This window comes from Coloeus monedula (assembly GCF_965178545.1).
Source record: "Coloeus monedula genome assembly, chromosome: 1".
In the NCBI taxonomy this organism is placed as follows: domain Eukaryota; kingdom Metazoa; phylum Chordata; class Aves; order Passeriformes; family Corvidae; genus Coloeus; species Coloeus monedula.
In genome coordinates, this window is record NC_138781.1 from 9,973,236 (window position 1) to 9,995,580 (window position 22,345).

At 39.2% G+C, this 22,345-nt stretch overlaps 1 protein-coding gene across 3 annotated transcripts in view; it reads left to right on the forward strand.

Moving 5' to 3' along the window:
• ZMYND11 (zinc finger MYND-type containing 11) overlaps positions 1 to 22,046 on the forward strand; it is a 105,401-nt gene extending 83,355 nt beyond the window's left edge. For all 3 annotated transcript variants that reach the window (XM_082293830.1, XM_082293831.1, XM_082293832.1), the window contains 11 exons: positions 2,910 to 2,987; positions 3,386 to 3,478; positions 4,940 to 5,027; positions 6,145 to 6,200; positions 6,987 to 7,064; positions 7,614 to 7,732; positions 9,585 to 9,792; positions 11,643 to 11,711; positions 13,537 to 13,809; positions 14,887 to 15,072; positions 19,695 to 22,046. In XM_082293830.1, the coding sequence (XP_082149956.1) occupies positions 2,910 to 2,987; positions 3,386 to 3,478; positions 4,940 to 5,027; positions 6,145 to 6,200; positions 6,987 to 7,064; positions 7,614 to 7,732; positions 9,585 to 9,792; positions 11,643 to 11,711; positions 13,537 to 13,809; positions 14,887 to 15,072; positions 19,695 to 19,817 (1,371 nt within the window). In that variant the 3' untranslated portion in view covers positions 19,818 to 22,046. The remainder of the gene's footprint in view (positions 1 to 2,909; positions 2,988 to 3,385; positions 3,479 to 4,939; positions 5,028 to 6,144; positions 6,201 to 6,986; positions 7,065 to 7,613; positions 7,733 to 9,584; positions 9,793 to 11,642; positions 11,712 to 13,536; positions 13,810 to 14,886; positions 15,073 to 19,694) is intronic.
• The last annotated feature ends 299 nt before the right edge of the window (positions 22,047 to 22,345 follow it).

Below are 22,345 nucleotides of genomic sequence, written 5' to 3' on the forward strand. Positions count from 1 at the left end.
TTGAACTTGAACAAGGTTTGTAGTAGAGTATCTTAGTAGATCTGACAGGGAAAAGATAGTGGATCTTGCCACTATCATTGTTTTTGTTTCCTGAAAGTAGGAAATTAGAAAAATGAAAACTTAATTTTCATTTATATTTGCTTCTATAGTGCTCTGCCAAAAAAGGGACTTGAAAGTGGGTATATTATCTTGTGTCAGAGCAATATAAATAGATTTTATGCAAATCATAGTCCCCAGCTAGTATTATCTATTTTCTTGCTTTAAGTGGCTCTAGGTTGACTGCTCTGAGAACACTACAAGTCTTCAAAATACAAAGAAGGGGGTTTTTTATTAAAAAAATTACACTTTTTGCAGTATAACTTCCGAAGAATGTGATTGCTACCTCCTAAATGGCTAATTATTGCTGAAAAGTGAATGAAGTGGTTGAAATGTAACTTGCTTTCTACAAAGGGTGAGCAACCGTGCCATAAAAAGACATTTTGCTGGCTCATAGGCTCCAATTCTCTAAATTTATTACCTTTCAAAATTTAGTAGAGGAACATGGAGATCAAGTTTTTCTTAAAATAAATCAGTGTAGGGATTTGAAAGAAAAGTGAAAAAATCAAAGTTTGCCAGAATTGGCAAGTTAATTATATCATTTTCATCGGTGCTTAAGATGATATTAATTGCTGACATCAATAACTATACAAAGCTAGCTATCTATCTTTTCTTATGATCTGAAGGATAAGACTGTAAACCATCTATCTCAACAGTCTCTTTCAAACTGTCTTGCCCAGCAGGGCATGAAAAATGGTTCACATGAATTCTGAAATACTTTCAAAGGATGATAAATTCAGAGCCATGTCAGAAAAAGAGGTGTAGGACTAGTCAGTGCAAGTGAGTTTTATTGTGTCCTTATAAGTTTCAGTCTTTTAAAATGCTGTGTCATTAGCAAGCACGCAGCACTCCGGTGCCTGAAATGACAAAATGACAGCAGCGTTTCATAATGCAGATAATTTAATGCACATTTGGGTTTTCATTTGCAGTAGCAATGTTGGTTTATGAGAAACTGAATAGGTGATTTGAATTCCAGCAGAATGCACGTTCTCACGGCAGTCAGAGTGAAACATGAATATACAGAAGGTGATTCAGATATATAGTGCAAGATAAAATTCTCTGTCAGTCCAGAGTTTGGAAGGAAGATCAGGCAACCATTAATATTACGAAAATAATGCTTAAAGGAACTGTAGGTTTTAGAAATACCTGGGGCTGGCCCTTTCCACAACAGAGAGTTTTTCCTAGTCAGGAGAAAGCTATAGTGTTGTTAAGCACAGTGCAGTATCTGAGTAGGTTCGTGACTGAACTGGTATTTCAGCACAGTTTGTAATGATTCTAATTGCTGTTAAGCAATCAAATGAGCAGCTTTGCAGGTAGTGCTGTGTACAGTTTTGTTTTAAGAAAGAGGTAGTAAGTACAATCCTGAGATGTACAGGTTTGCTATAGCACAGGGGAACAGCCTGTGATTTTCAGTCTCCTCAGTGTCTTGCAGGAGGAATATAAACAGGGGAGACACAATCAAATCCTTTCAGCTTTTTTTGCACTGATGTGTAATTTTACCCTTCCCAAGTAAATTTGTAAAAGCAGTTGCTCTGTACTCTGTGTGCTCCCTATGTCCAGAGTCACGTACAATTAATTCAATGAAAAATAGCACACTTCTAGTGACTGATAATTTTTAAGGCTCATACTTCTTTGAGTTACCTACTGGAACATGCATTCGTTTTTTTCTTGTGTTTGCTAAGCAACCATCATCTGCACAATTATGTGGACCTTGCTAAAGACCATCAGATTTTGAGGATGTTAACAGCCAGTTTGGTCCACACAGGTTGCACACAAGTGGTGAAATGGGGCATGAGAAGGGGAGACTCAGCTTGGCAGTCAGTGCACAAGGAGGTGGGAGGAGGAGTGAATGTCTTGCAAGAGATGTGGGCAATTAGAAACACTTCAGGATAATAAACCTGGAACCCATGCTGTTGTTTCACCATGATTTTGTTTTGGAAAGCTACTGTAGGTAAAAGCAGGGAGGAGGTAGCACTCTTCAGCCAGCTGTTGTAAGGTCATGCAGAACTGTGCACAGCTGCTGTGAGCTGGAATTAGAAAGGCTGCTTTGTAAGAGCACATTGGGCATTTGCAGAGAGACACCTTCTCTCTAGCAGCACGTTTTCTGTATGCAGGGCATCTCACTAGCCTGATTATACTTTGAAGGGTGGGGTTAAGTCTCTATACTAGTCTAAGATGAGAGGCAAAAACTCTGGATCTTGAACTGCTAAAAAGTAGTCATCTGTGTTCCAGGATCCAGATTAAATTTTATTAAGGAAGAACCACAAAAATCCCAAACTGCTATGTTTCTTGAGCAGTAAAAAGTGCTCTGAGTTTCTACTGGCTAGAGCCAATTAGACTTCCTCCCAGATGGTGTCATTTTGCTTAGTAAGCACATAATTTTTAGATGGTACAGGATATTATTTTAAAAATTATTTTTTATTTTACTAAAATTATTAATGGCTTGCTAATGAAAAGACCATTAAATAAATTTTAAGCAGCTCCCTAAAATGCCTTTCTTCATTGCTTTATTCTAATTAGGCACTTTTTTAATGAGAGGTTTTGACAAATTATTATGGATACAAGTGGAAATAAAACTTGTGATTTTTCTGTAGCTGAAGTTCTCAGCCCAGACATAATTCAAAGCAACACATATAGTTGTTGTGGCGTGTTAGTGTTACTAATTTCCCAGAAAAGATTTTCCCTAAGAAATAGTGTTTTATGTGATTCAAAGTTACCTTTTCAAATTAAGTGTTAATGCAGAGAAAATGTTTATTGGCTGGATTTTGAAGTCAAGTTTAAAATAATAATATGATCCTGTTTTTCTTTGGCAGAGTATCAAGAAGAAAAACACAAGTAAACAAGAGATGAGCACATACCTGCGATTCATAGTGTCTCGTATGAAGGAGCGGGTGAGTGTGAGACAGGGAGGTTTATTCAGTGTTGTGCTGCACTGTGGAGGGTCATTTTGGTTGCTCAAGTGTGACTGTGCAGGGAGGAGGGCTGCAAGAGGGTGGGTTTTATTTCCTGTGTCACAAGCAGTGTGTGTTTCCACATACACTTATCAGGCACCATGGCTCGGATCAGTATCGCCCTGACAGGAGCAGGTTATGCCATGGGCCTATGGTTCCTCTGACATGGACATTTTTCAGGTTTGAGACACACGTAATCTCATGGGTTGTGATCCCCAGTTTGCCCTTATGTAGTCCCCACCTGAAATATTCCAAACTATTGCATTTTCTAATCTTCTTTTATGTGTTTTAAGCAGATTCTTAATGCAATAACAAACACTGTCTCGTGGTCCTTTCAGGCTATAGATCTAAACAAGAAAGGGAAGGACAACAAACACCCAATGTATCGAAGGCTGGTGCACTCAGCTGTTGATGTTCCTACTATACAGGAGGTAGAGTGACTTGCTTTCTAAATTACACACTGGTTTTGTGTCTTTTAACAGTGAAGGTCTAAAAACTCCTAATCCTATTTAATTCTCTTTATGATGAATATTTCAGTATTGTATCCAGCATTGGATATGGAAGCTTAACATTTCAAACTTTTCCTCATAAATATGTTACCAAGTAAAACCATTTTGAGTGGTGCCTAGTTTTCAGACACAGAATATCCTCAATTCTTTTTTGTACTAAAGTTTTACTAGGAGCTGCAGGTAGCTAAAATCTTAGTGAAAGTACTCTTTAACTAAATCAACGAGACTCAAGTGCCTATGTTTGCATCTCTGGCCCAATGTTCTTGACCATATTCCAATTTCAGTCATTATGCCCTTGTGTAGGTGTCAGCTTTATAAACATCCAAATGATTCATAAAGAACCAATCATTTTGTTCATCATGAAAAACCAGACTCACCCAAAACATTTGTTTTGCATTAATTGTTCCAAAAATAGAGTACTAATAAATATTTTGTCCCTTTTTTCTGAACCAAAGGTCTGATCATGACTCATATAAATCAACTGCACATGACCATAATGAACAGCATACTCATCTTTACTCATTCCTGCAACTGGATTGCTATGCAGTGCTGTGGTATATCTTGCCCTTTACAACCACAGATGTGAAGAGCCTTTGTTTTATTATTAAAATGCATGCATAAACAATAGCTTCACTGACAGTTTTGGACACCAGCACTGCTGCCTGTCTAGAAATGCTGGCAACACTGGTTGGGCCTGAAAATAGGTCAGGCCTTCTTTTCACTCTGTCAACTTTTGCTGCTTCCACAGAAGGTCTTTTGGCCTTGATAGCATTCTATAAGCTGATGTTGTTTTGTTTGATGATTGCAGTTGTCATAGATGTTCTTGAGAGAGCACAACTGAAAATGTTGCATTTCTTATCGGACAAAAGGCCATACTAGGAAAATTAATTGCATGGCTCCATGTAGGCATTTGTTATGAGTTTGGAAGACTGGGACAATCAGCTTGCATCAGAAAGCACTGACTGTCAACCGAAGATCTTGGACGTTTAAAGGCAGTCAACATTGATTTGAAACTAGCTGATATTTTAAGGTACAAAATGTTCACCTCAGGGAACATATTTCAGTTTGAACAAATGTTCTGGGCCACACCTTATGCTGAAGCTACTCCAGATTCAGCTTGTTACAACCAGGAAAATCTTTTTTAAACTTGGTGAAGTATTAAAGAATCTATTTTACTTCTGAGCGTTGCATAAAGGAACCATTGCAAAAAGTTCAGCCAGTGCTCTGGTACTAACAAACCATGTCAAAGAGTTGTAAGTATTCCTTTTGTATGCAGGAAAGGCAGTGTCTGATCTGTGTTGCATAATGCAGATTTCTGTGAAAGCTTCTCTGCATAAACACTTTTAAGAGTTTTCTCACAGTCTTGTGTTTTCTTTTGTGTAGAAAGTAAATGAAGGAAAGTACAGGAGTTATGAGGAGTTCAAAGCAGATGCTCAACTTCTTCTACACAACACGGTGATTTTCTATGGAGGTAAAATACTACATTTACTGTTTGCCTTGTTTGATTCGTCTTTATTTGTAGGAAACTCACAAGTTCAGGATTGAATTTGGTATTAGATAGTCTTAAGTATGAATTAAGTCATTTGAAAGCCTTTAAAAATCAAAGTGCATAAGGGTCTTTTCTGGCCCACCTACTACAGAACTATTTTCGTCCTCCCTGGCTAAACCTCTTAGTGGGAATTTACACCTTTGCCATCCTGTTCCTTCTTCAGAAAGTCCTAAGTCAGTCTATACTGCAGATTTTTGCCAATATACATATGTTGTCCTAGGGTACGGTAGGGTTTCTCTGCTGTGTCAGCAGAAACACGAACTATAGACATATTTCTTTTACTTTTGAGCAATATCTGCCATATTGTGACAGCAAATATAGCTGCATCCACACCAGAAGTGTGCTGCTGGTGCAGTGTGAAGGTACAGCCATCGGAGAAGCTGACAGGCACTGGGAAGGTAATGAGCGACTGATTGGAAGTCAAAAAACACCACCACCATCTCAGAAGCTGTAGCCAGGTCCTGTTTTCCAGAGCCATCATTTCAGGAAGAATGTGGTTCTCCCCTGCAGATGTGGCCTCCCCATCAGGGAGACTGGGAGGAGGGTGGCACCAGTCTGTTTGCAGCCTCAGGAGATTCACACTGTGGCTGGTGGGGAAAGATGTGAATATGGCAGGAGAGGAATACATGGGTGTAAAGGGAGATTCAGTGATAAACAGTCTGTGAAGCATCACTCAGAGCAGAGAGCAGAGGGCCACGTTTTAGGACAACTGCAGTGTGTCATTAAGACACAAGCAGAGAAAGAGACTGAATCCATATTAAGAGCAACTGTGTCTCCCTACTGCTGCTCCTCCTCAGATGTGTGCTTCTATTGTTCGGTGTAAAAGCAGTATTGTTGAATATAAATATGACACAAAAACAAATATTGAACTGAATGTTAGAAAATTTTAAATGGAAGGGCTGTCCAAGTGATTAAATTATGTTTTGTCTTCTTAAGCACGACAATTATAGCATGAAAGTCACAGCAATGACAGCTGCAAATCTTTGTGAGCACTGTGATCATACTGTGATTGTTTATACCATCTATTTTTAATTTATAGCGGACAGTGAACAAGCTGATATAGCAAGGATGCTTTACAAAGACACCTGCCATGAAGTAAGTACTACCAAGTAACCAAGATGTAGTTAAGATACTTGATTTTCATTTCAGAATCTAAGAAATTACTCTTCATATTACAAAAAAAAAAAGGTGTGCAATTGAATTATAAATTTTTTCCTGACTCTGTAGCAGCTGATTGAGAATTCCTTTTTCTTTTTCTTCAGTTTTTTTTTGTTGGTTGGTTGGGTTTTGCAGTTGTAGTTGTTGTTGGGGTTTTGCTGGGGTTGTTTTTTGCAACTAGATTGTAATTTTAAAACCACTGATATTCAAATTTTAATTTTGAAAATAATCAGGTAATACATATTTGGACTAGAAATAATTGTACTTACTAATACAAATTGAACCTGAGGTGAGATTCCTACTAAATTCTGTAATTGGCATCAAAACATTTCTCCACATTCAGAGGACACCAAAAAATACAGCTGAGGAGCTGGCACACTTTCTCCTTTTGTACAGTTGAATTACTTCTCTCACAATGTACTTTAAATATTTGATGAATTTTAAGAACTATTCTTTGCATTTCATCTATAATAGATGATTAATATGTCAATTAGTCTTCTCCCTCTGCCTGGGTTTTCTGAAACATGAAGAATGTTTCTTCAGGTTGTCTTTCAGCCTCTCACATCCCACCTCAGTTTCACGCCTTTAGTTTGCATGGACGGAAGTAACTCCACCAAATTACCAAGCAGGGCTGAAAAATTTTACTGCTAAAGGGAGAGGGATGCTACTGAAATCACATAAATAGGATTTTTTTTTGCTTATTTACCTTCTTTTGTTTTTCAGCTGGATGAACTGCAGCTTTGCAAGAACTGTTTCTATTTGTCAAATGCGCGACCTGACAATTGGTTCTGCTATCCTTGTGTATGTTGCTGACACAGATTTTTATTTGTTTGCTTTTCTGTATAAAAGCCTGCAGTTTTGGTGTCATTAATGCACTGAATATTCCACTTCAGGGGGCTTGTTTCAAAGGCATAGTTAAGACTCTGTAAGCCTGGATATTTTGCACAAGTGAAGTGTTGATTGAAGTTCAAAGCTGTAACAATATAGGTTATAAAATTAGGGTATCAGCCGGTTACAACAGTTTCACAAGAAAATAAGGAGCTTACAGAACTAAAATTTTGCTCCTGAATGAAGCTAAAAAGACATGTTAATTTTTAGTCTGCTTAAGATCTCTGTTTTCAATAGACAGTTATACCCTTTTCAGACTTTGTTGTTTTGGGTTTTTTTTACTTTGATACAAGCAATATCTCTAACAAGGAAATGTATTGTAAGAAGATAAAAATGAAAAAAGCACTAGACACAAACAGTAACCATGTTTTTAAGGTACTAGCATAGTATTACAGCAGAATATTTGTGGGAGATAGCAATACAATATTTCATATCCACTAATAAATCCAACTTTTTTCCCAGATACCTAATCATGAGTTGGTTTGGGCCAAAATGAAAGGCTTTGGGTTTTGGCCAGCCAAAGTCATGCAGAAAGAGGACAATCAAGTTGATGTCCGCTTTTTTGGCCATCACCACCAAAGGTAATTTATTAATTCCATGTGCTGCTTTTTACAAACAATATTAAAAGAATTTATCTCATCTATCATGTTGTAAATCCTGGCTCAGCTTGTTGCCAGCATTAGAAATACTGAATGCTTTCCCATAATGGTTTCAGAAAATTTAAAGTTCAGTCTAACACATCTGAAGTGTCCAAATGGCTCAGAGATTCTCTTTCCACAGTTGCCAGAAGGATGTTCCTTAATGCCATTTTAATTAAAGACAGTAAGTGAACTTCAGCTTCACTTGCCCAGCTTCACATGGGTGGCAGCCTGATAATCCAGGCCAAGGTGAAAATTGGCAGAAATGTTCTCCTTCTACCAGCAGTATTGACTTTGTGCAGTTTCTCATTTGAGCTGAGGCACTGCAATTTTGTGGTTTAGTACCATGATATATATCACAAATGCTTGTGTCTCACTGCTAGAACATTGACAGGCCTCCTGCTGGGAGCCAGTTTGCAATTTCAGAGAATCACTCTTTACATTGGAAACTTAACTCTTAGAGATCAGCTTTTGGTTCTCTCTCCAGTTGGTTGTTCACCATTTGGGGAGGTTTGTAGCAGTGTTACAGTGGATGTACTGTTGTTTGGGGTTTTTTTAATGTTTCATTTATGTGCCTATAATGTGAGGACAGGAAACATTTCCAAAGTAATTCATGGTTGTTGGGAGGTGGTATATTTTGGTGCACCCCAAAAGGGCCTAGACAATTCCATAACAGTGTTTTAGGAGACTGTTTATTTAAATTGCTTTCAGTGTAACTTTCACAGTATATAACATCTTTTCACATGTTATATGAACTACCAAGACTTTCTAATAGTCATAAAGTGAGCAAAGGATCTTTACTGGTGCCTCAGTCACAGAAAGGTTTTTACCTTGAATGTGTTTACAAATGCAGTTTATTTCTTTAGTAATCTTTTGCTTTGAGTTCACACAGTTTAAAACTACTTAATAAAGTAACCTGGCACCTGTGGGATGAGGTGCTTGCAACTTCTTAAATGTGTGCTATACAAAAGGCAAAGGATGTTTATAACTAGAGTGCCACTGCTGTGCTGGACTTGGACAAAAGGCCAAATTCTTGGCTGGTGTAAATTGGCATTGTTTCTTTGTCTTCACTGAAATTAAATTTATATTGCAAGAATAAAGAATCTGTTCGCAAACATATAATTTGTTGATTATTTAATCTGTTAGGCAGGTGTGCATGGCACTGACTCTATATCTTCAATGTTCAAGCATGGTGCTTGGTATAACTTTCAAACTGTCAAGACCTGCCCATCTTACTGTCTGAGGGCTCTCTGAACATATTTAAGAGGACAAAGTAACTTTGGAACCAAGTCACTGGCATGAATTCAGTCCAAAGAAACATGACAGTCCCCACAAAAGTTCAGTCCAGATAGACAGGGGCCCAGGCTGCAAAATGTCTCTATTCCAGGTGATGAGTTGGTACATTCCTTGACAGTTTTAGCAAGGAGGTCAAGAGCTAAATTGGATTACCATATGAACCTCCGATCAAAACTGTTTCTGTGTCTGACTCAGGGCATTTAGCAAGAGAGCAGGTAAGAGATGATACTGGGGAAGGTTTGTGGCTCATCAAAAATGAGAGAGACTTTTAGCCATAGCACCCACAGCTAACAAGTATTTATAATAACAAAAATGTCTAACAGTATGCAGTCCATTTTTTTTCAAGTGTGTTGAGTTTAAAAAAAGAAATCAAAGTAAAAAGGAATTGTCAGTGATCGGCCATTGTGAAAAACTGCTTTTGAAGTCAGTTTCTCAGGTCAGGATCCTTCACCTGTACTATTTAATGTTTCTGAACCTGTCTGTACTGTGTATTCAAAAGGGCTTGGATCCCCTCTGAAAACATTCAAGATATCACAGTTAACATCCACCGGCTGCACGTGAAACGCAGTATGGGATGGAAGAAGGCCTGTGATGAGCTGGAACTGCACCAGCGTTTTCTTCGTGAGGGGAGATTCTGGAAATCAAAGAATGAGGACAAAGGGGAAGAGGAGGCAGAGTCGAGTATCTCTTCCACTAGCAATGAGCAAGTGAGTGCTGCTACAATATTAGCAATCAGGGCCATTCATTAAAGAGTACGAAGATGATATATTTTTGATTAATGTGCTATTAAATTAGCCTTGTGCGCTGTCTGCAGGTTTGTGATGACAAGAGGGTTCAAAGGCTTATTGTCCCTCTGTTTTGTAGCTCAGTAATAGCAAGAATACAGATTTTCCTCTTTCCTCAGTTTCTTGGATGACCTTTGGGAAGTTTCAAAGTGTTTGTTACTTACAGCACCTTGATGAGACAGATCAAGATTTCTAAAGTTAAATAGGAATGGTCAAGTCAAATGTCACAGATATCAGATGGACTGCAACACTGCCTTCTTGGAGCCCTGTCAAGGGCCAGCCCTGTAGCTGCTCAGCCTTTTCACAGCTGGAGTATGTTCACTTTGGACTCTGTCCTGCTTTCAGATCCATGAGTAACACCAGCTGTGACATTTTCAGCGGGTCCAACTAAAGTTAGGTGCAAACGTTGCACTTGGGGACCATGTGACCAGCAAGATTAAAGTCATTAAAAATAATTCTGCAAAACAAGAAAAATTGCATTGTTTGTAACAAAGGGAACAAACAGCCAAGATCCAAAACCTTGTATTTCCATATGGAAATTCCCTTATCATAACTGATCTTTACTAGTCATTCATCGTCCAAGAGGGTATTATATATTCACTACTAGTGACTTGGCAGTAAGGTTTTCATAGTTTGTAGGACGCTTCTCTGTATTTTTGGCAGCCCTTTCCCTGGCAGCTTCTTTTTTCATTTAAAACCACTATCCTTTCTCTGAGTCTGTATTAAAAAAAAAATCGGTGTATTTTGATCCTCTTCCTTTGTCCTTTTGTCAAACAGGTCTATCACCCAATTTGGAACTAAAAAATTAAAAGTTTATAAAACTGTATGTTGTAGTGGGAGGTTGTTCCTTATCAAAGTGGTTTTAGGGTTTTTAAGCCTAGTTTGCTTAGCTAACCCTTTGTAGCACCTTTGTTTAAAGTCTTGTGTGCAGTCATTCAACAGCCTGTGGTAAAACAGGAAAATGGTCACAAATCAAAGATAACAGTGGTATTTTCACATTTTTTTCAGAAGTGTCAGTCACAGGGTCTGAAGTGTCCGTTTATGTATTTTCTCTTCGATGCCATCTGTTCATCCTTCACTTGGCAAATGCTTATACCTGTTTTACTGGTTTCCCAGATAAAGGAACACAAGAGTAGCCATCAAACTCACTGTTCTGCTGTAGTCTGCAGTATCCTGTTACTAACACTAGCTAGTACTGCATGCTTCAAAAGCAGGCGTAAGAACTTCTCTACAAGCACCGTAAGATAATTATAATAACCATCAACTTAGATCTCATCCTTGTTTCTATTGTGAGAGTGACTTTTACTCTAAAGCATTAAGTTCCATACCCCTCCAGTTATAATCCAGTCTGGATGTTCTTACCATATTTACATACTTACATTTGCTTTACAATCACTGCTGTTTTCTGGCATCAAACAAGATCTGATTTCTAAGTATGGGTCACTGATACCAGAATATCTCAGAAAATGAGTGTTTGAGCTTGTGTGTGAAATGAAGAAAGGAATGGTTAAGAATATTTTAGCAAATGCATATTAAATATTAGAACTTGTTCATTAATTTTGTTCCTTTGTGCATTCATAGTCATCAGTGATAACATAGAAAGTCTAATGTGTACACTTCTCATTTAAGAACATTTAATTAAACTTGCTATTTGATACCTTAAAAATTGCAGATAATCGCAAATAAAAGGCACATTGGTCATGTTACAATGAAAGCCACTTACATGAACTGGTTTTTGGATTAATTCAATATGCTTTTCTTAATGTTCGCAGCTGAAGGTTACTCAGGAACCAAGAGCAAAGAAAGGACGACGTAACCAGAGTATGGAACTCAAAAAAGAAGTGAGTGACCTAAATGATTGTGTTTGTAGAGATAACAAGTACAAAAAGTCTGAAATTTTAATAGACACACCTTCAGTTTCTCTCACCTTTTACTGATTTTACATTAGTCTTGGAAGTTCCAGCCCCACACTTGGTCCTCCTTGCTAACAAATGTAATTGTGCCTCCCACACATAAGTAATGTGTGTCATCATGGGAACATTCTGTATTGTGAATAAAGGAAGTCAGCTTACATTTCTTTTTTAATAACAAATTCAGGCTATCAGTAAGTCCATAAACAGCAGAAATTAGTAAGTGCAATCCAGACTGTTAAGTTTATGAACTACCGTATCCACTTTGTGGGGCTTCTCTGTTTATCCCGCTTGCACACGCCAGGATCAGGGAACCAAGGGCTGCGTTATTGCGCGTGTACACAAGGGGGCACTTAGAGAGAGAGCCGTAAATCTGTTCCCGAACCGTCAAGGACTTTTTCCTGGCCTTGTTCCAGCTGCAGGAGTAATGCTAAGAAAAATTTGCACATATGTCCATTCCTTGCAAGAGGACTCGGGGTGCCATTGCAGAGGAGGGTGCAGGTACTGTAGCACCAGAGCTCCCTGCGGTGGCTGGAACACAGATGTGGCCACTCGTAATTCCTGGGCACCTGCTCCCCCCTTGTACCTGACCCCGTAGGAGGCAGCTTTGTTGATGGAGGCAGTGACACAGTCTGTGCTCCCTGGGGCACAAACTGTGTTTGAGTGCAAGATAGGGAGATTACAGGAGGATGTCTCACCATTCTTATTGTGTTTTCTGTCAAGCGAATGCTGTAATTTGCTTCATATATTTATGTCTTAACATTTGCCTTCTTAGCTCTGATCAGTGATCCAGAAGTCAATCACAGTGACCTCTTAGAGAGTAATTGATTGCAAAAGGGAATACACAGTCAGCCTTCTGAATGGTGTGAGCAATGCTTCATCACACAGACAGGCACAAAGTATAGTCCTGAGCAAGGCTTTGTCTCTACACTGTAAAATGAGCATTCAAACATCTCACTTGAAAAAAAAAAAATTATTGTTTGTGTCTTCAGACACTTCAAATAGCAATAAGTGATTCCAGGAGTGTAACTTCGATCTGTTCTAAAGAGCAGGAGCAATTGGTGATACAGGGTAATAGCACAGGCAGCTAAATTCAGTACAGTACACTACAGTAACTGTGACTTCTTTCTTGATAATTGTGTAATTATATAGAGCTTCTGTGGTCATCCAAGTCTAGTTCTATATTATTGGAAGCAAGACGTAGACGCTCATTAGCCTTTCATCTTCAAAGGACCTTTGAAGTACTAATCAATCTTTGCAGCAGTTCTATGGAATCAGTGGAATATTACAGACTCCAGTGGAGCCTGCTGGGCCAGGGGAAGCCCTGAGTTTGCCAAAACAATTCAGGAGCCTTGGCTATGCAACTACAGTCTCTTTAGGCAGAATATTGTGGGGAAAAGTATCTCTAGCAGATCTCTAGTAATCCCAAGTGGTCAGCATAGCCTCTGAGGTTTGTCATACTTTTGGGGAGGTGAGGCTGGGGAGTGTGGCATCCTGAGGCCATCGGTGTGCTTCCTTTTGGAGGGCTCCAGGCTGAAGTCAGAAAAGCCTGACCCAAGAGCCTACCCACTCTCAAGCTGGTTTTCCACAGGGATCCCACATCCCATTAGCACTACAGGTCTTCAACAGACACCTGTCACATTAATTACACTGATACTATTCATGTAACATTTTTCCTTCAGGGGGAACTGAACAGTTAACAGGTTGACTTTTTCTATTTTGATATCTGATTTACAAGTTTGTTCTTTCTCTGCAGGAGCCAGAACCTGAAACTGAAGCAGTAAGTTCAAGCCAGGAAATTCCCACAATGCCTCAGCCCATTGAAAAAGTTTCAGTCTCAACTCAGACCAAGAAGTTAAGTGCCTCTTCTCCAAAAATGCTGCATCGGAGCACCCAGACCAGTAATGATGGAGTGTGTCAGAACATGTGCCATGACAAATACACCAAAATCTTTAACGATTTCAAGGACAGGATGAAAGCTGATCACAAAAGAGAAACTGAGAGAGTTGTGCGAGAGGCAGTGGAAAAGGTAACACTTGTTGAACAGCGCCTACGCTTGAGGGTTGAGAAGGGATTTAGGGGATTTTTTCACATTCTTTTCTATTTTTTTAACAACTGCTCTTACCAAAATGAATAAAAAACCTTTTCCAAAGAGACTACATAAAAATACTCTCCATTATTACTTTTTTAGACCATTTCTATACCAACAAGCCTGCTTTAAACAGAAAACACTTGACTTTTTTTGATTCTTGTCCACTGAAATCAGTTTGTGATCCAAAACTGAAACTAATTGTTCATTCATGAGTATCTGTTTCCAAAGCCTTTCTCTCCATTGTCAAGTGTGATTCTAAACAATGTCATTGTTTAACTGCTAGTCATAAATAATTCTTCTTTTGTCAATCTTCTAACCTAAAGATCAAATAGGGTCACTGAAATTTGTTTGAATTTTCTTATCTAATAATAACCTGTTTAAAATTCAATGTCTTAAGCTTGACCTGGTCACCTTTGGCTGGAGAGAGCAGGACAATTTGGAGGATGATTTGTCTGACCTCTCTTAAGTACCTGTCTTAAAATAAGATTAATTTCCTTCTGTATGAAGGACTGTGAAATGAACCTGGGGAGTTCAAGTGTTAATCCTGTAGGATTAAGACACCAAAGGTTTAGATACCTGAGCAAGGGCAAAGGAACCTCACTGACAATGAATACTTAAAGGTACCTCTTAATGAACTCAGGGATGTTCTATTTTGTATTTTCCGTTGTGCACTTGCTATAGATTTATATGCAGTTGTAGATTTGGAAGAAACAAAATCTTTTTTTAAGAGAAATTCATAAATTTGTAAACTGATCATTGAGCAAATATGCATAACTTACTTAGCTTATTGTAGATGCCTAGCAGAGTAGAAATACAGTGACATTTTTATTTGATAAAATCTAATTTTGTTCTATCTCTAACTGAGAAATTTTTATTTCCTAAATAGGAGAAATCTCCAATTAGGTGACCTCCACCTGTATCAGTAATAGAGGTTTAAAGAGTAGAGGTTTAAATAAGACACTTTCAATTCCAATAGCTGTCCCCTGACTTGTTTTGCTGACTTGTCTTTGGCAGCTGCGTACAGAGATGGAAGAAGAGAAAAGGCAGGCTGTAAATAAAGCTGTGGCCAACGCACAAGGAGAGATGGACAGAAAATGTAAGCAGGTAAAGGAGAAGTGCAAAGAAGAATTTTTAGAAGAAATTAAGAAACTAGCAGGCCAGCACAAGCAACTGATTTCCCAGACCAAGAAGAAGCAGTGGGTAAGTGTCCAAAATTTATCACCAGTAAGTGCAAATGTATAATGCATCCTGCAGGCCAGTTGAAGGGGATTTCTTCCTTGCTTTTAACTGCACTGCTCTTCCACTGCTCTTCCAGTATTAAGGCTTTCTCCTTCATATTACTGTTTCAAATTTTCTCCAGATTTCAACTTGATATTCTGATTACTTTCCATCTTAATTTGTTAGTGTTAACAGCAACATCTTCTAGAGTCCAATCAGATCTTAGTATCAAAAGTATTTTTTTCTATATGCAGTTTTACTCCATAGAAGACATGTTTTGCATTATGTTCACATTCCTTTGATCTTGAGGCCTCAGAGGGTACAATATATGGCTGCATCAATTTGTATTCCCCTGCTAATAAGGCTATTAGTGATATCCTTTTGGCCTTTTCCTCTCCTTGCTTTTTCTACAGCTCTTTTATATTCTTTTGTATTTAAGACATGACATTCTGAAATGTATTCCTCTCCCTCACTCAGATCTTCAGTGCAAATCTTCAACATCGACTACAAAAACCATGTTGCTCTGCCCTTTAGAAACATGAAAATACACATCTAACTTAGTGTTCTATTACATGCCACAAACCTTTCCCTGGTTTTATTTGGATTGTGGCTCATGTTTTCTCAGTCTGGAAGTGTGTTCTCCCGCATGGCTGTACACCACCTAGCCAAACACTGCAAGCACCATAAACTGTGCTGCTTTCCAGGAGCAGAGTGCAGGTGGAAACTGCTCTGCTCAGGAGCGGGGACCTGGCACACACACAGACTCCGCTATTTCTATGCTAATTTTCACAGAACAGGGGAGTGAAAGCCATTGCTCAGGAAGTCACACAGCACTGTGACAGCTGTCTGTAACACACAGAGGGGTGGGCACAGGATTGTAGCACTGGTGAGGCTGGGAAGGAGCGGGAGCCTCCAGGAGATGGCACAAGCCAAGGGACAGCCAGTCCTGCCAGCCCCCTGCAGCCCCATTTGCCTTCTGCAATGAAGGGCTGTTTTGCTGCTGCTCAGCCTCATTAGTCCCTGTGCTTACATGAAACGATGGTCCCTGCAGGGAAAACTCTGCTCTGGAGAAGAGTGGAAAAAATACTCAGGCGAGACAGTCAGTTGCTGACTATCACAGTTGGTTTTTGGAAAGAGAAGAATTACTTCACATGCCAGAACTCCTGTAGAGTCTTTATTTCTGTTCCTCACGGAGATTTTACTGTGGGTGTTATGATGCTGCAATGCTTGGGTCTCTGTAAATAAGAGGATTCCTCCCTGTCTACCTGTCTCTGCTGACCAGAGAAGTTACTTATGACTCTGACTTGATCAAGTTACTGTGTTCAGTGTGTCACCAGCTGCTGGTGCCTGTGTGCATGTGCTCACCTGTCGCACTGGAGAGGGAAATGGAATTGCCTTTGCCCACTACAGAATATGTCAAATTAGCTCTGTTGTCACAAGTGAAGAGCACACATGTAAACCATTGTCACCATTCCACTGACATGCAGTAACTCAGGCACAATAACTTGATTGTGAGACTGGACTCTTAGCTCTAGCTGCTTTTTGGTGGTTTTGAAGGCAGAATTTTCTAAAGAGACTGACTGGACTTACTTTTATCTGCTCCAATGTGCCTTTACATATCCTTCAGACTAATCAGAGAGTGCCCTGATACCACATCACTGAGTTTATTAACAAGGGCATAAAGCCTCTCTGCTGAGCAAAACAATCAAAAGATAGAAAGAGTATTTGACAGTCTTGCCTATTTCTGTGGCCTCGAACTATCTGTCAATCACCACCCTAAATGAAGGCATCATGCAGGCAGCTGGTTTGCATGTGGCAGGAGAGGGAGGGTCAGGATAAACACCTCTGCATTCAAGCTGATGGATCTGCCTGCCAACACACAGCCTCAGGCAGCTGGACTTGGTCCAATTACACAACTCCCCAGTGATTCTTCCTTCAGTGATACTAATGACAGTCCCTGGTGTGTAGTACTGCACTTGTATGCTGCTATTATAATGATACCTCCTTACCAAAATCTCATGTAATTAACTCACATACTAAATGAGTTTTGGTGGCTTTGCTTTTTAATTAGGAGCAGAGACCTCTGGTTTTGTGTAATGCTGATGTCTAGGCTTGGGAATACAGCTGCTATTATTCGCACTATATTTGTCTTTTTCTCATACCTAAAAAATAGTCCAGTTGGGATGAAGGGATCATTTTGCTGGTGGTATACAGGGACATGAGAAGATGTGCTTCCAGCCCTCAGGAGACTGATGCATAGTTAAAGAATAACAGTTCCTCTTTCTCTAGCTGGTCACAATCCCCTTGGCTTAGCCCAATTTCATTTTTACACCTTCAGAAAATTTGGGGTTTATACAGATACCTCAAGTAAATAGCAAACAAAAGGGAGAAATGTAAAGACAGGAATAATAATGAGATTATGCAGCTCGATGGCCTCCAGGGTGCAGGCTGGAGTGCTGGTCTTAATGTTTCTGTTTCAGTTTCTCCAAGTTCTTTTATTTGTGTATAAGCCTTATTTAAATTGGTTCATAGGTCATTTCTATAGATAGCTTTTAACTTTTTTCTCTTTCAAATTTATTTACACATATATTTATTTTAACTTGCAACAGGTGGTCTTTAAGTGGATGAGCATTGTCTGTGATGCGCACTGTCTAAAACAAAACCCCAAGTGATTGATAATGTTTAGAAAGAGGAAAAGAAAAGAGGATGCCTGAGGCTAGCTGGCATTTTGCCTTCAGTGCCACATGTGCTGGTACCAGCACAGATGACACTATTTTCCTTTTCTAAGTGGAGATTTACATCCCACACTTATGGCCAGCATATGTAAAGGGAAGTGCAGGACCCACAGATCAGTTGTCCTCTCCTGTCGTAGCATTTTTTGATCTCTCCAAGCCAGCAGATGTGAATTTGGTCTCTGGGCTGAGGCCCATGCTGTACATAATGGAGAGACACAGCTGTTCCCTGCACCTTTCCAGCAGATGATCCTAATGGCACCCACAGGCTTGTGGGCTGCCAGCAACATGAAAAACCAGGAAAACAGCTCTTGAGAGGACACTTGTTTGCAGACATTTTTACAAATAAACTTCTCAGGAGCTAAATTATGAAAGGAAAATGGAGAGGTTCCCTTCTCACACAGCTAGGGCCGTCCCTTTATTGCTGATGTAAATAAATGGGTATCAGTTTAGCCAATGTAAATGTTGGCTTTCTTGGACCTGTCTTTCAGTAGTGGGGGTTGTTGTGGTTTTTCTTTTGAGGCAGTTGGGTTTGTTTTTTTTGTAATTCCCTGTTTTATTAGCAAAGCTGTAGCTAGACAGAACATAAAAAGTAAATTGTGTGTTATTCTGTGGTTTGATAGCAGCCTGCACAGACTGTGTGGTATCCCTCCCCCTGTTCCCCATCACACAATAAGCATTTCAGACTGGATTCCTAAAGATACTTTCTGATTTTGAGCAGACCAAATTCCGAAAGACAAATCTGATGTTGTTAGAAGCTGGCTCTCCAAGATGCAGAAGTATAAATGGTACCTTTCATAGCAATGCCACCTTACTTTATAGAATTTTGTCAAAATGACAGTTAATGCTTTTGCAGCATTCCCTCAAGGGGCATAAACCCGCCTGAAGACAGGGCACACACACTGCCTGTGTGGGTGCTGTACCTCCTTGATGGCCACCCATAGGGCTAACCAGCATGTTGCATTCCCTTTCTTAGTTCCTCAGAAGCCACAGGGCTATTTTCCAAGTAGCTCTTCCAGCTACCAGAAAGCTGTGGGCCTTCTGTGTGTTCTGAGGTAGCAATCGTCTTTGCTGCAGCTTTCCCCAGAACCAAGTAACTCTGCATAAATCATGGGCTGTGCAGCATCTTTCTTTGAGGAGTTTTGTACAGTCCTGGCAGGCACAACAAAGGACACAAGCCCAGGCAGCCAACCTGTGTACAACAGGCCTTCTTGGTTTTATGTAAGACTTGGAGGTAAAAACACTTTCTTGATCTGCTCAGTAGCACTGAAGTAGCACAAGGTTTTCCCTTCAGGAGGTGGCAGTGCTGCCTGGCAGTCAGCAAACCCCAGTGACAGCAGCCTCCTTGCAGGCTGACCCCAGATGGGCTATAACAAACCAATAATTCTTCACTCCTGGGATGTTATTGTTATGACTTTTGAGATTTTCTAGACCAAAAGGATCTTCCCCAGCAACCTCTGGACAGGTCAGGCTTACAAAGAAGCCTCAGAAACACCAATTTTTCCAGCCTGTGTAGAGCTTGCTCACGCCAGCAGCTCCTGCTGATTTATTGTAGCCTTTTAATACGTAGATCAGGGTGCTATTACACAAATGTAGGGTAAAAGAGGTTCCTGCGCTATGTGGCTGAAAAACGTCAGTCCACCATTCTGAGACATGAGTTTTCTTAAGCAAGAGATGATTTTTTGAAAAGCAGTAATCCAGACTGTGGAAAATAGGAAGGCATTGTGCGGATGTGCTGAAGATTGCTGCTTCACTCAGCATGTATGAAAAATGCCCTCACATGCTGGTGTGTGCAGGGCTGGGGGAACGCTGGTGAGCTGGTGAGGAGGGATCCTGCCAGGGGGATAATCCCATCTTGTTTGTTCTCCCCAGTGCTACAACTGTGAAGAGGAGGCCATGTACCACTGCTGCTGGAACACTTCCTACTGCTCCATCAAGTGTCAGCAGGAGCACTGGCATGCCGAACACAAACGTACCTGCCGCAGGAAAAGATGAAAGAGTTACTCCTCCCCTAGAGCAGCACCCCGATGATTGCTATTCTCAGACACAGCGGTTTTTGTTTCCAAGAAAAGCCAAAATTGTTTAGAATTTGCTTCCCATTTTGCACCAGCCTTTAAACACTTTTGGTAAAAGAAATTTTGCACAGTAATTTCAGTCTTCTGTTAAAAATGCTCCTCCAAAATTTTGTCGGCAGAATAAATTGAACATCTGTGGGAGCAGGTTACTGCAAATAATTTTAAACTAGAGGATTTGTTGCATTTTCAGCAAATTTTAAGACATTTTTAGGTTTTACAGATATTTTAATCTTTAAAAACAGCAGATCTAAAAACAAAAAAATGATGCAAGTTTAACAAAAGGAACATTTAAAAACTAGATCTGAATGTAAAAAGTACAGAACTGTTTCAGAAAAACAAAGCATACTACCTTGATGTAACATTTATTTCTTAACCTTGTTGAGCTGGTTTTGTTCAGCTTAATTTTACTGTTTAAAGGCATTATCTATTGGTTATACCAGTGGGTACATGATTGAATTTAGGGAACAGGGTTGACACAGCAGGTGCTAGTCCTGCGTATTTTTTCTTAAATATTTCCCAACTGTGTTTTATTTTCATTATTTCTTTTCAATATATAACTTTTATAACAAAATATTAGCTTTGATCTTGTAGTTTAAAATCACAGGGAACTGGGGTAATCTTTTACTGAGCTGGATCTTAGAGAAAAATGAATATTTAAATTTTGAAGTTTGCACATTTCATTTTTGTTCTAACATGAGTGCTTGTAACAAGAATAAGAAAAGCCAAAAAAAACCCAAACAAAAACAAACAAACAAAAAAACCCAACTACCTTTATTCCTACTCGGAATTTGGAGGCATACAAATTACTTTTTTGCGCCCCCCTTCAGCCTCCCCAATTCAACATCATTTGACCACCTCTGATCTGGTGTCACCTGGTCCATCATAACTTGATAATAAAAGGAGAAAAAGCACTTAAGTTTCACAGAAGCCGTTATGTTTGTAGTAATGGGTCATTGCCTAATAATGAGCTCCATCACTGTACTCAGAATGAAGAATAATGCATGTTAATTTTCTTGTATTAAAGATGCCGTGATTTGTAAAAAGTCTGTATTTTGCGGAATGTCTGGATTAAGAAGCATTACCAATAGGAATGGATCGATAGTTGAAAAATGATTTTCTTTTTGTTTTATATATAGATATATGAATTGCATCCATGTTCAGAGACAATTTTTTAAATAGATGTAAAGCTTACTTAAATAGCTTTTCTTTTAAAGTGTCTCCATATTTTAGTTTTTTTCAAAGATTGGTCTTAGACTGAGTCATATGCCCATTAATCATCCAGCTATTTTTTGAGAAGTTAGAGGAATAATTTGTAAATATTTATTTAGATCTTTGATATTTATTGAAAGCAATTACATGATGGAACGATGGAAGCTGAAGAATCAGGAGGAAAGCCTTTTAAAAAGTTTTCTCTAGGATTTGTCAGGGTCATTGTAAAGACAAAAATATAACTAAGACTTCTGTGAACTACCACTGAAATCCTGACCTTTTTTACTTACAGTGGTGATATAAGTTAATTGACTATATACCGCCAAATAATGCCCAATATGTTGCAGAAATTAAGTGGTAAGTTGATTGGAAAAAATAGTAAGTAGATGGTAACTTGTATTACCACAGCTACATTATTGCCTGATAAATGTGTAATTAACTTTTGTCGCCTCTGTGTTGTGACTGTAAAACACTTCACAACTAAAAATCAATCTTGTTCGATTACTTTACAAGTTCCAAAACTTCGATCCACCCCTATGAAAGCAAGTTATTGTGAAAATATTTTTGGTGTAAAATCATTCCAGAATATGTAATATTTAACTGATAGCTGCATGAAAGTAAGATTCGTGTTACTTTGGCTTTTTTGTCTCTGTTGACACGGTTGCACATTTCCAAGTTACTACAGCGTGAAAACTGTGTGTTTTAAAGAAAAAAAACAAAACAAAAAAAAAAAAAGATTGTGGCCTGGTTTTGTATAAGTTTTAGGTAAAATTACAATTGATTGTTTTAGGAATCATGATTTAAAATTAATTTTTCTGCAAATCATAAAGCTATAATAAAGTGTTGAGCTTAGCCACTATGCACATTGTAATTATTCATTGTGGCTGTCCAGTTTATGATGCATTCTGGCATTTTGTAAGCTGCTCTGACTAGCAATATATAGAGTCATTTAATGTGTTAACATTGGTTAATAAATGTATTTAAAAAAACCTCATTGAAAGTATCTGTGTTGATTTTGGCCAGTTGTCCTCACATCCTGGGGTGGGCAGGCATGAGGCTGCTGTTAGTACTTGTACCAAGGGAGACCGGGGCTGTGCGTGGGGAGCTGGGCCTGAACTCCCAGGAACCTTGTTCCTGACTCGAGGGGAGCTGGCAGGGCCATGCAAGGGCTTCAGCACTTAACATGGCTTAACAGCACCAACAGGGAATCTTTTCAGCCCATGCAGAACCAGCAGCCCC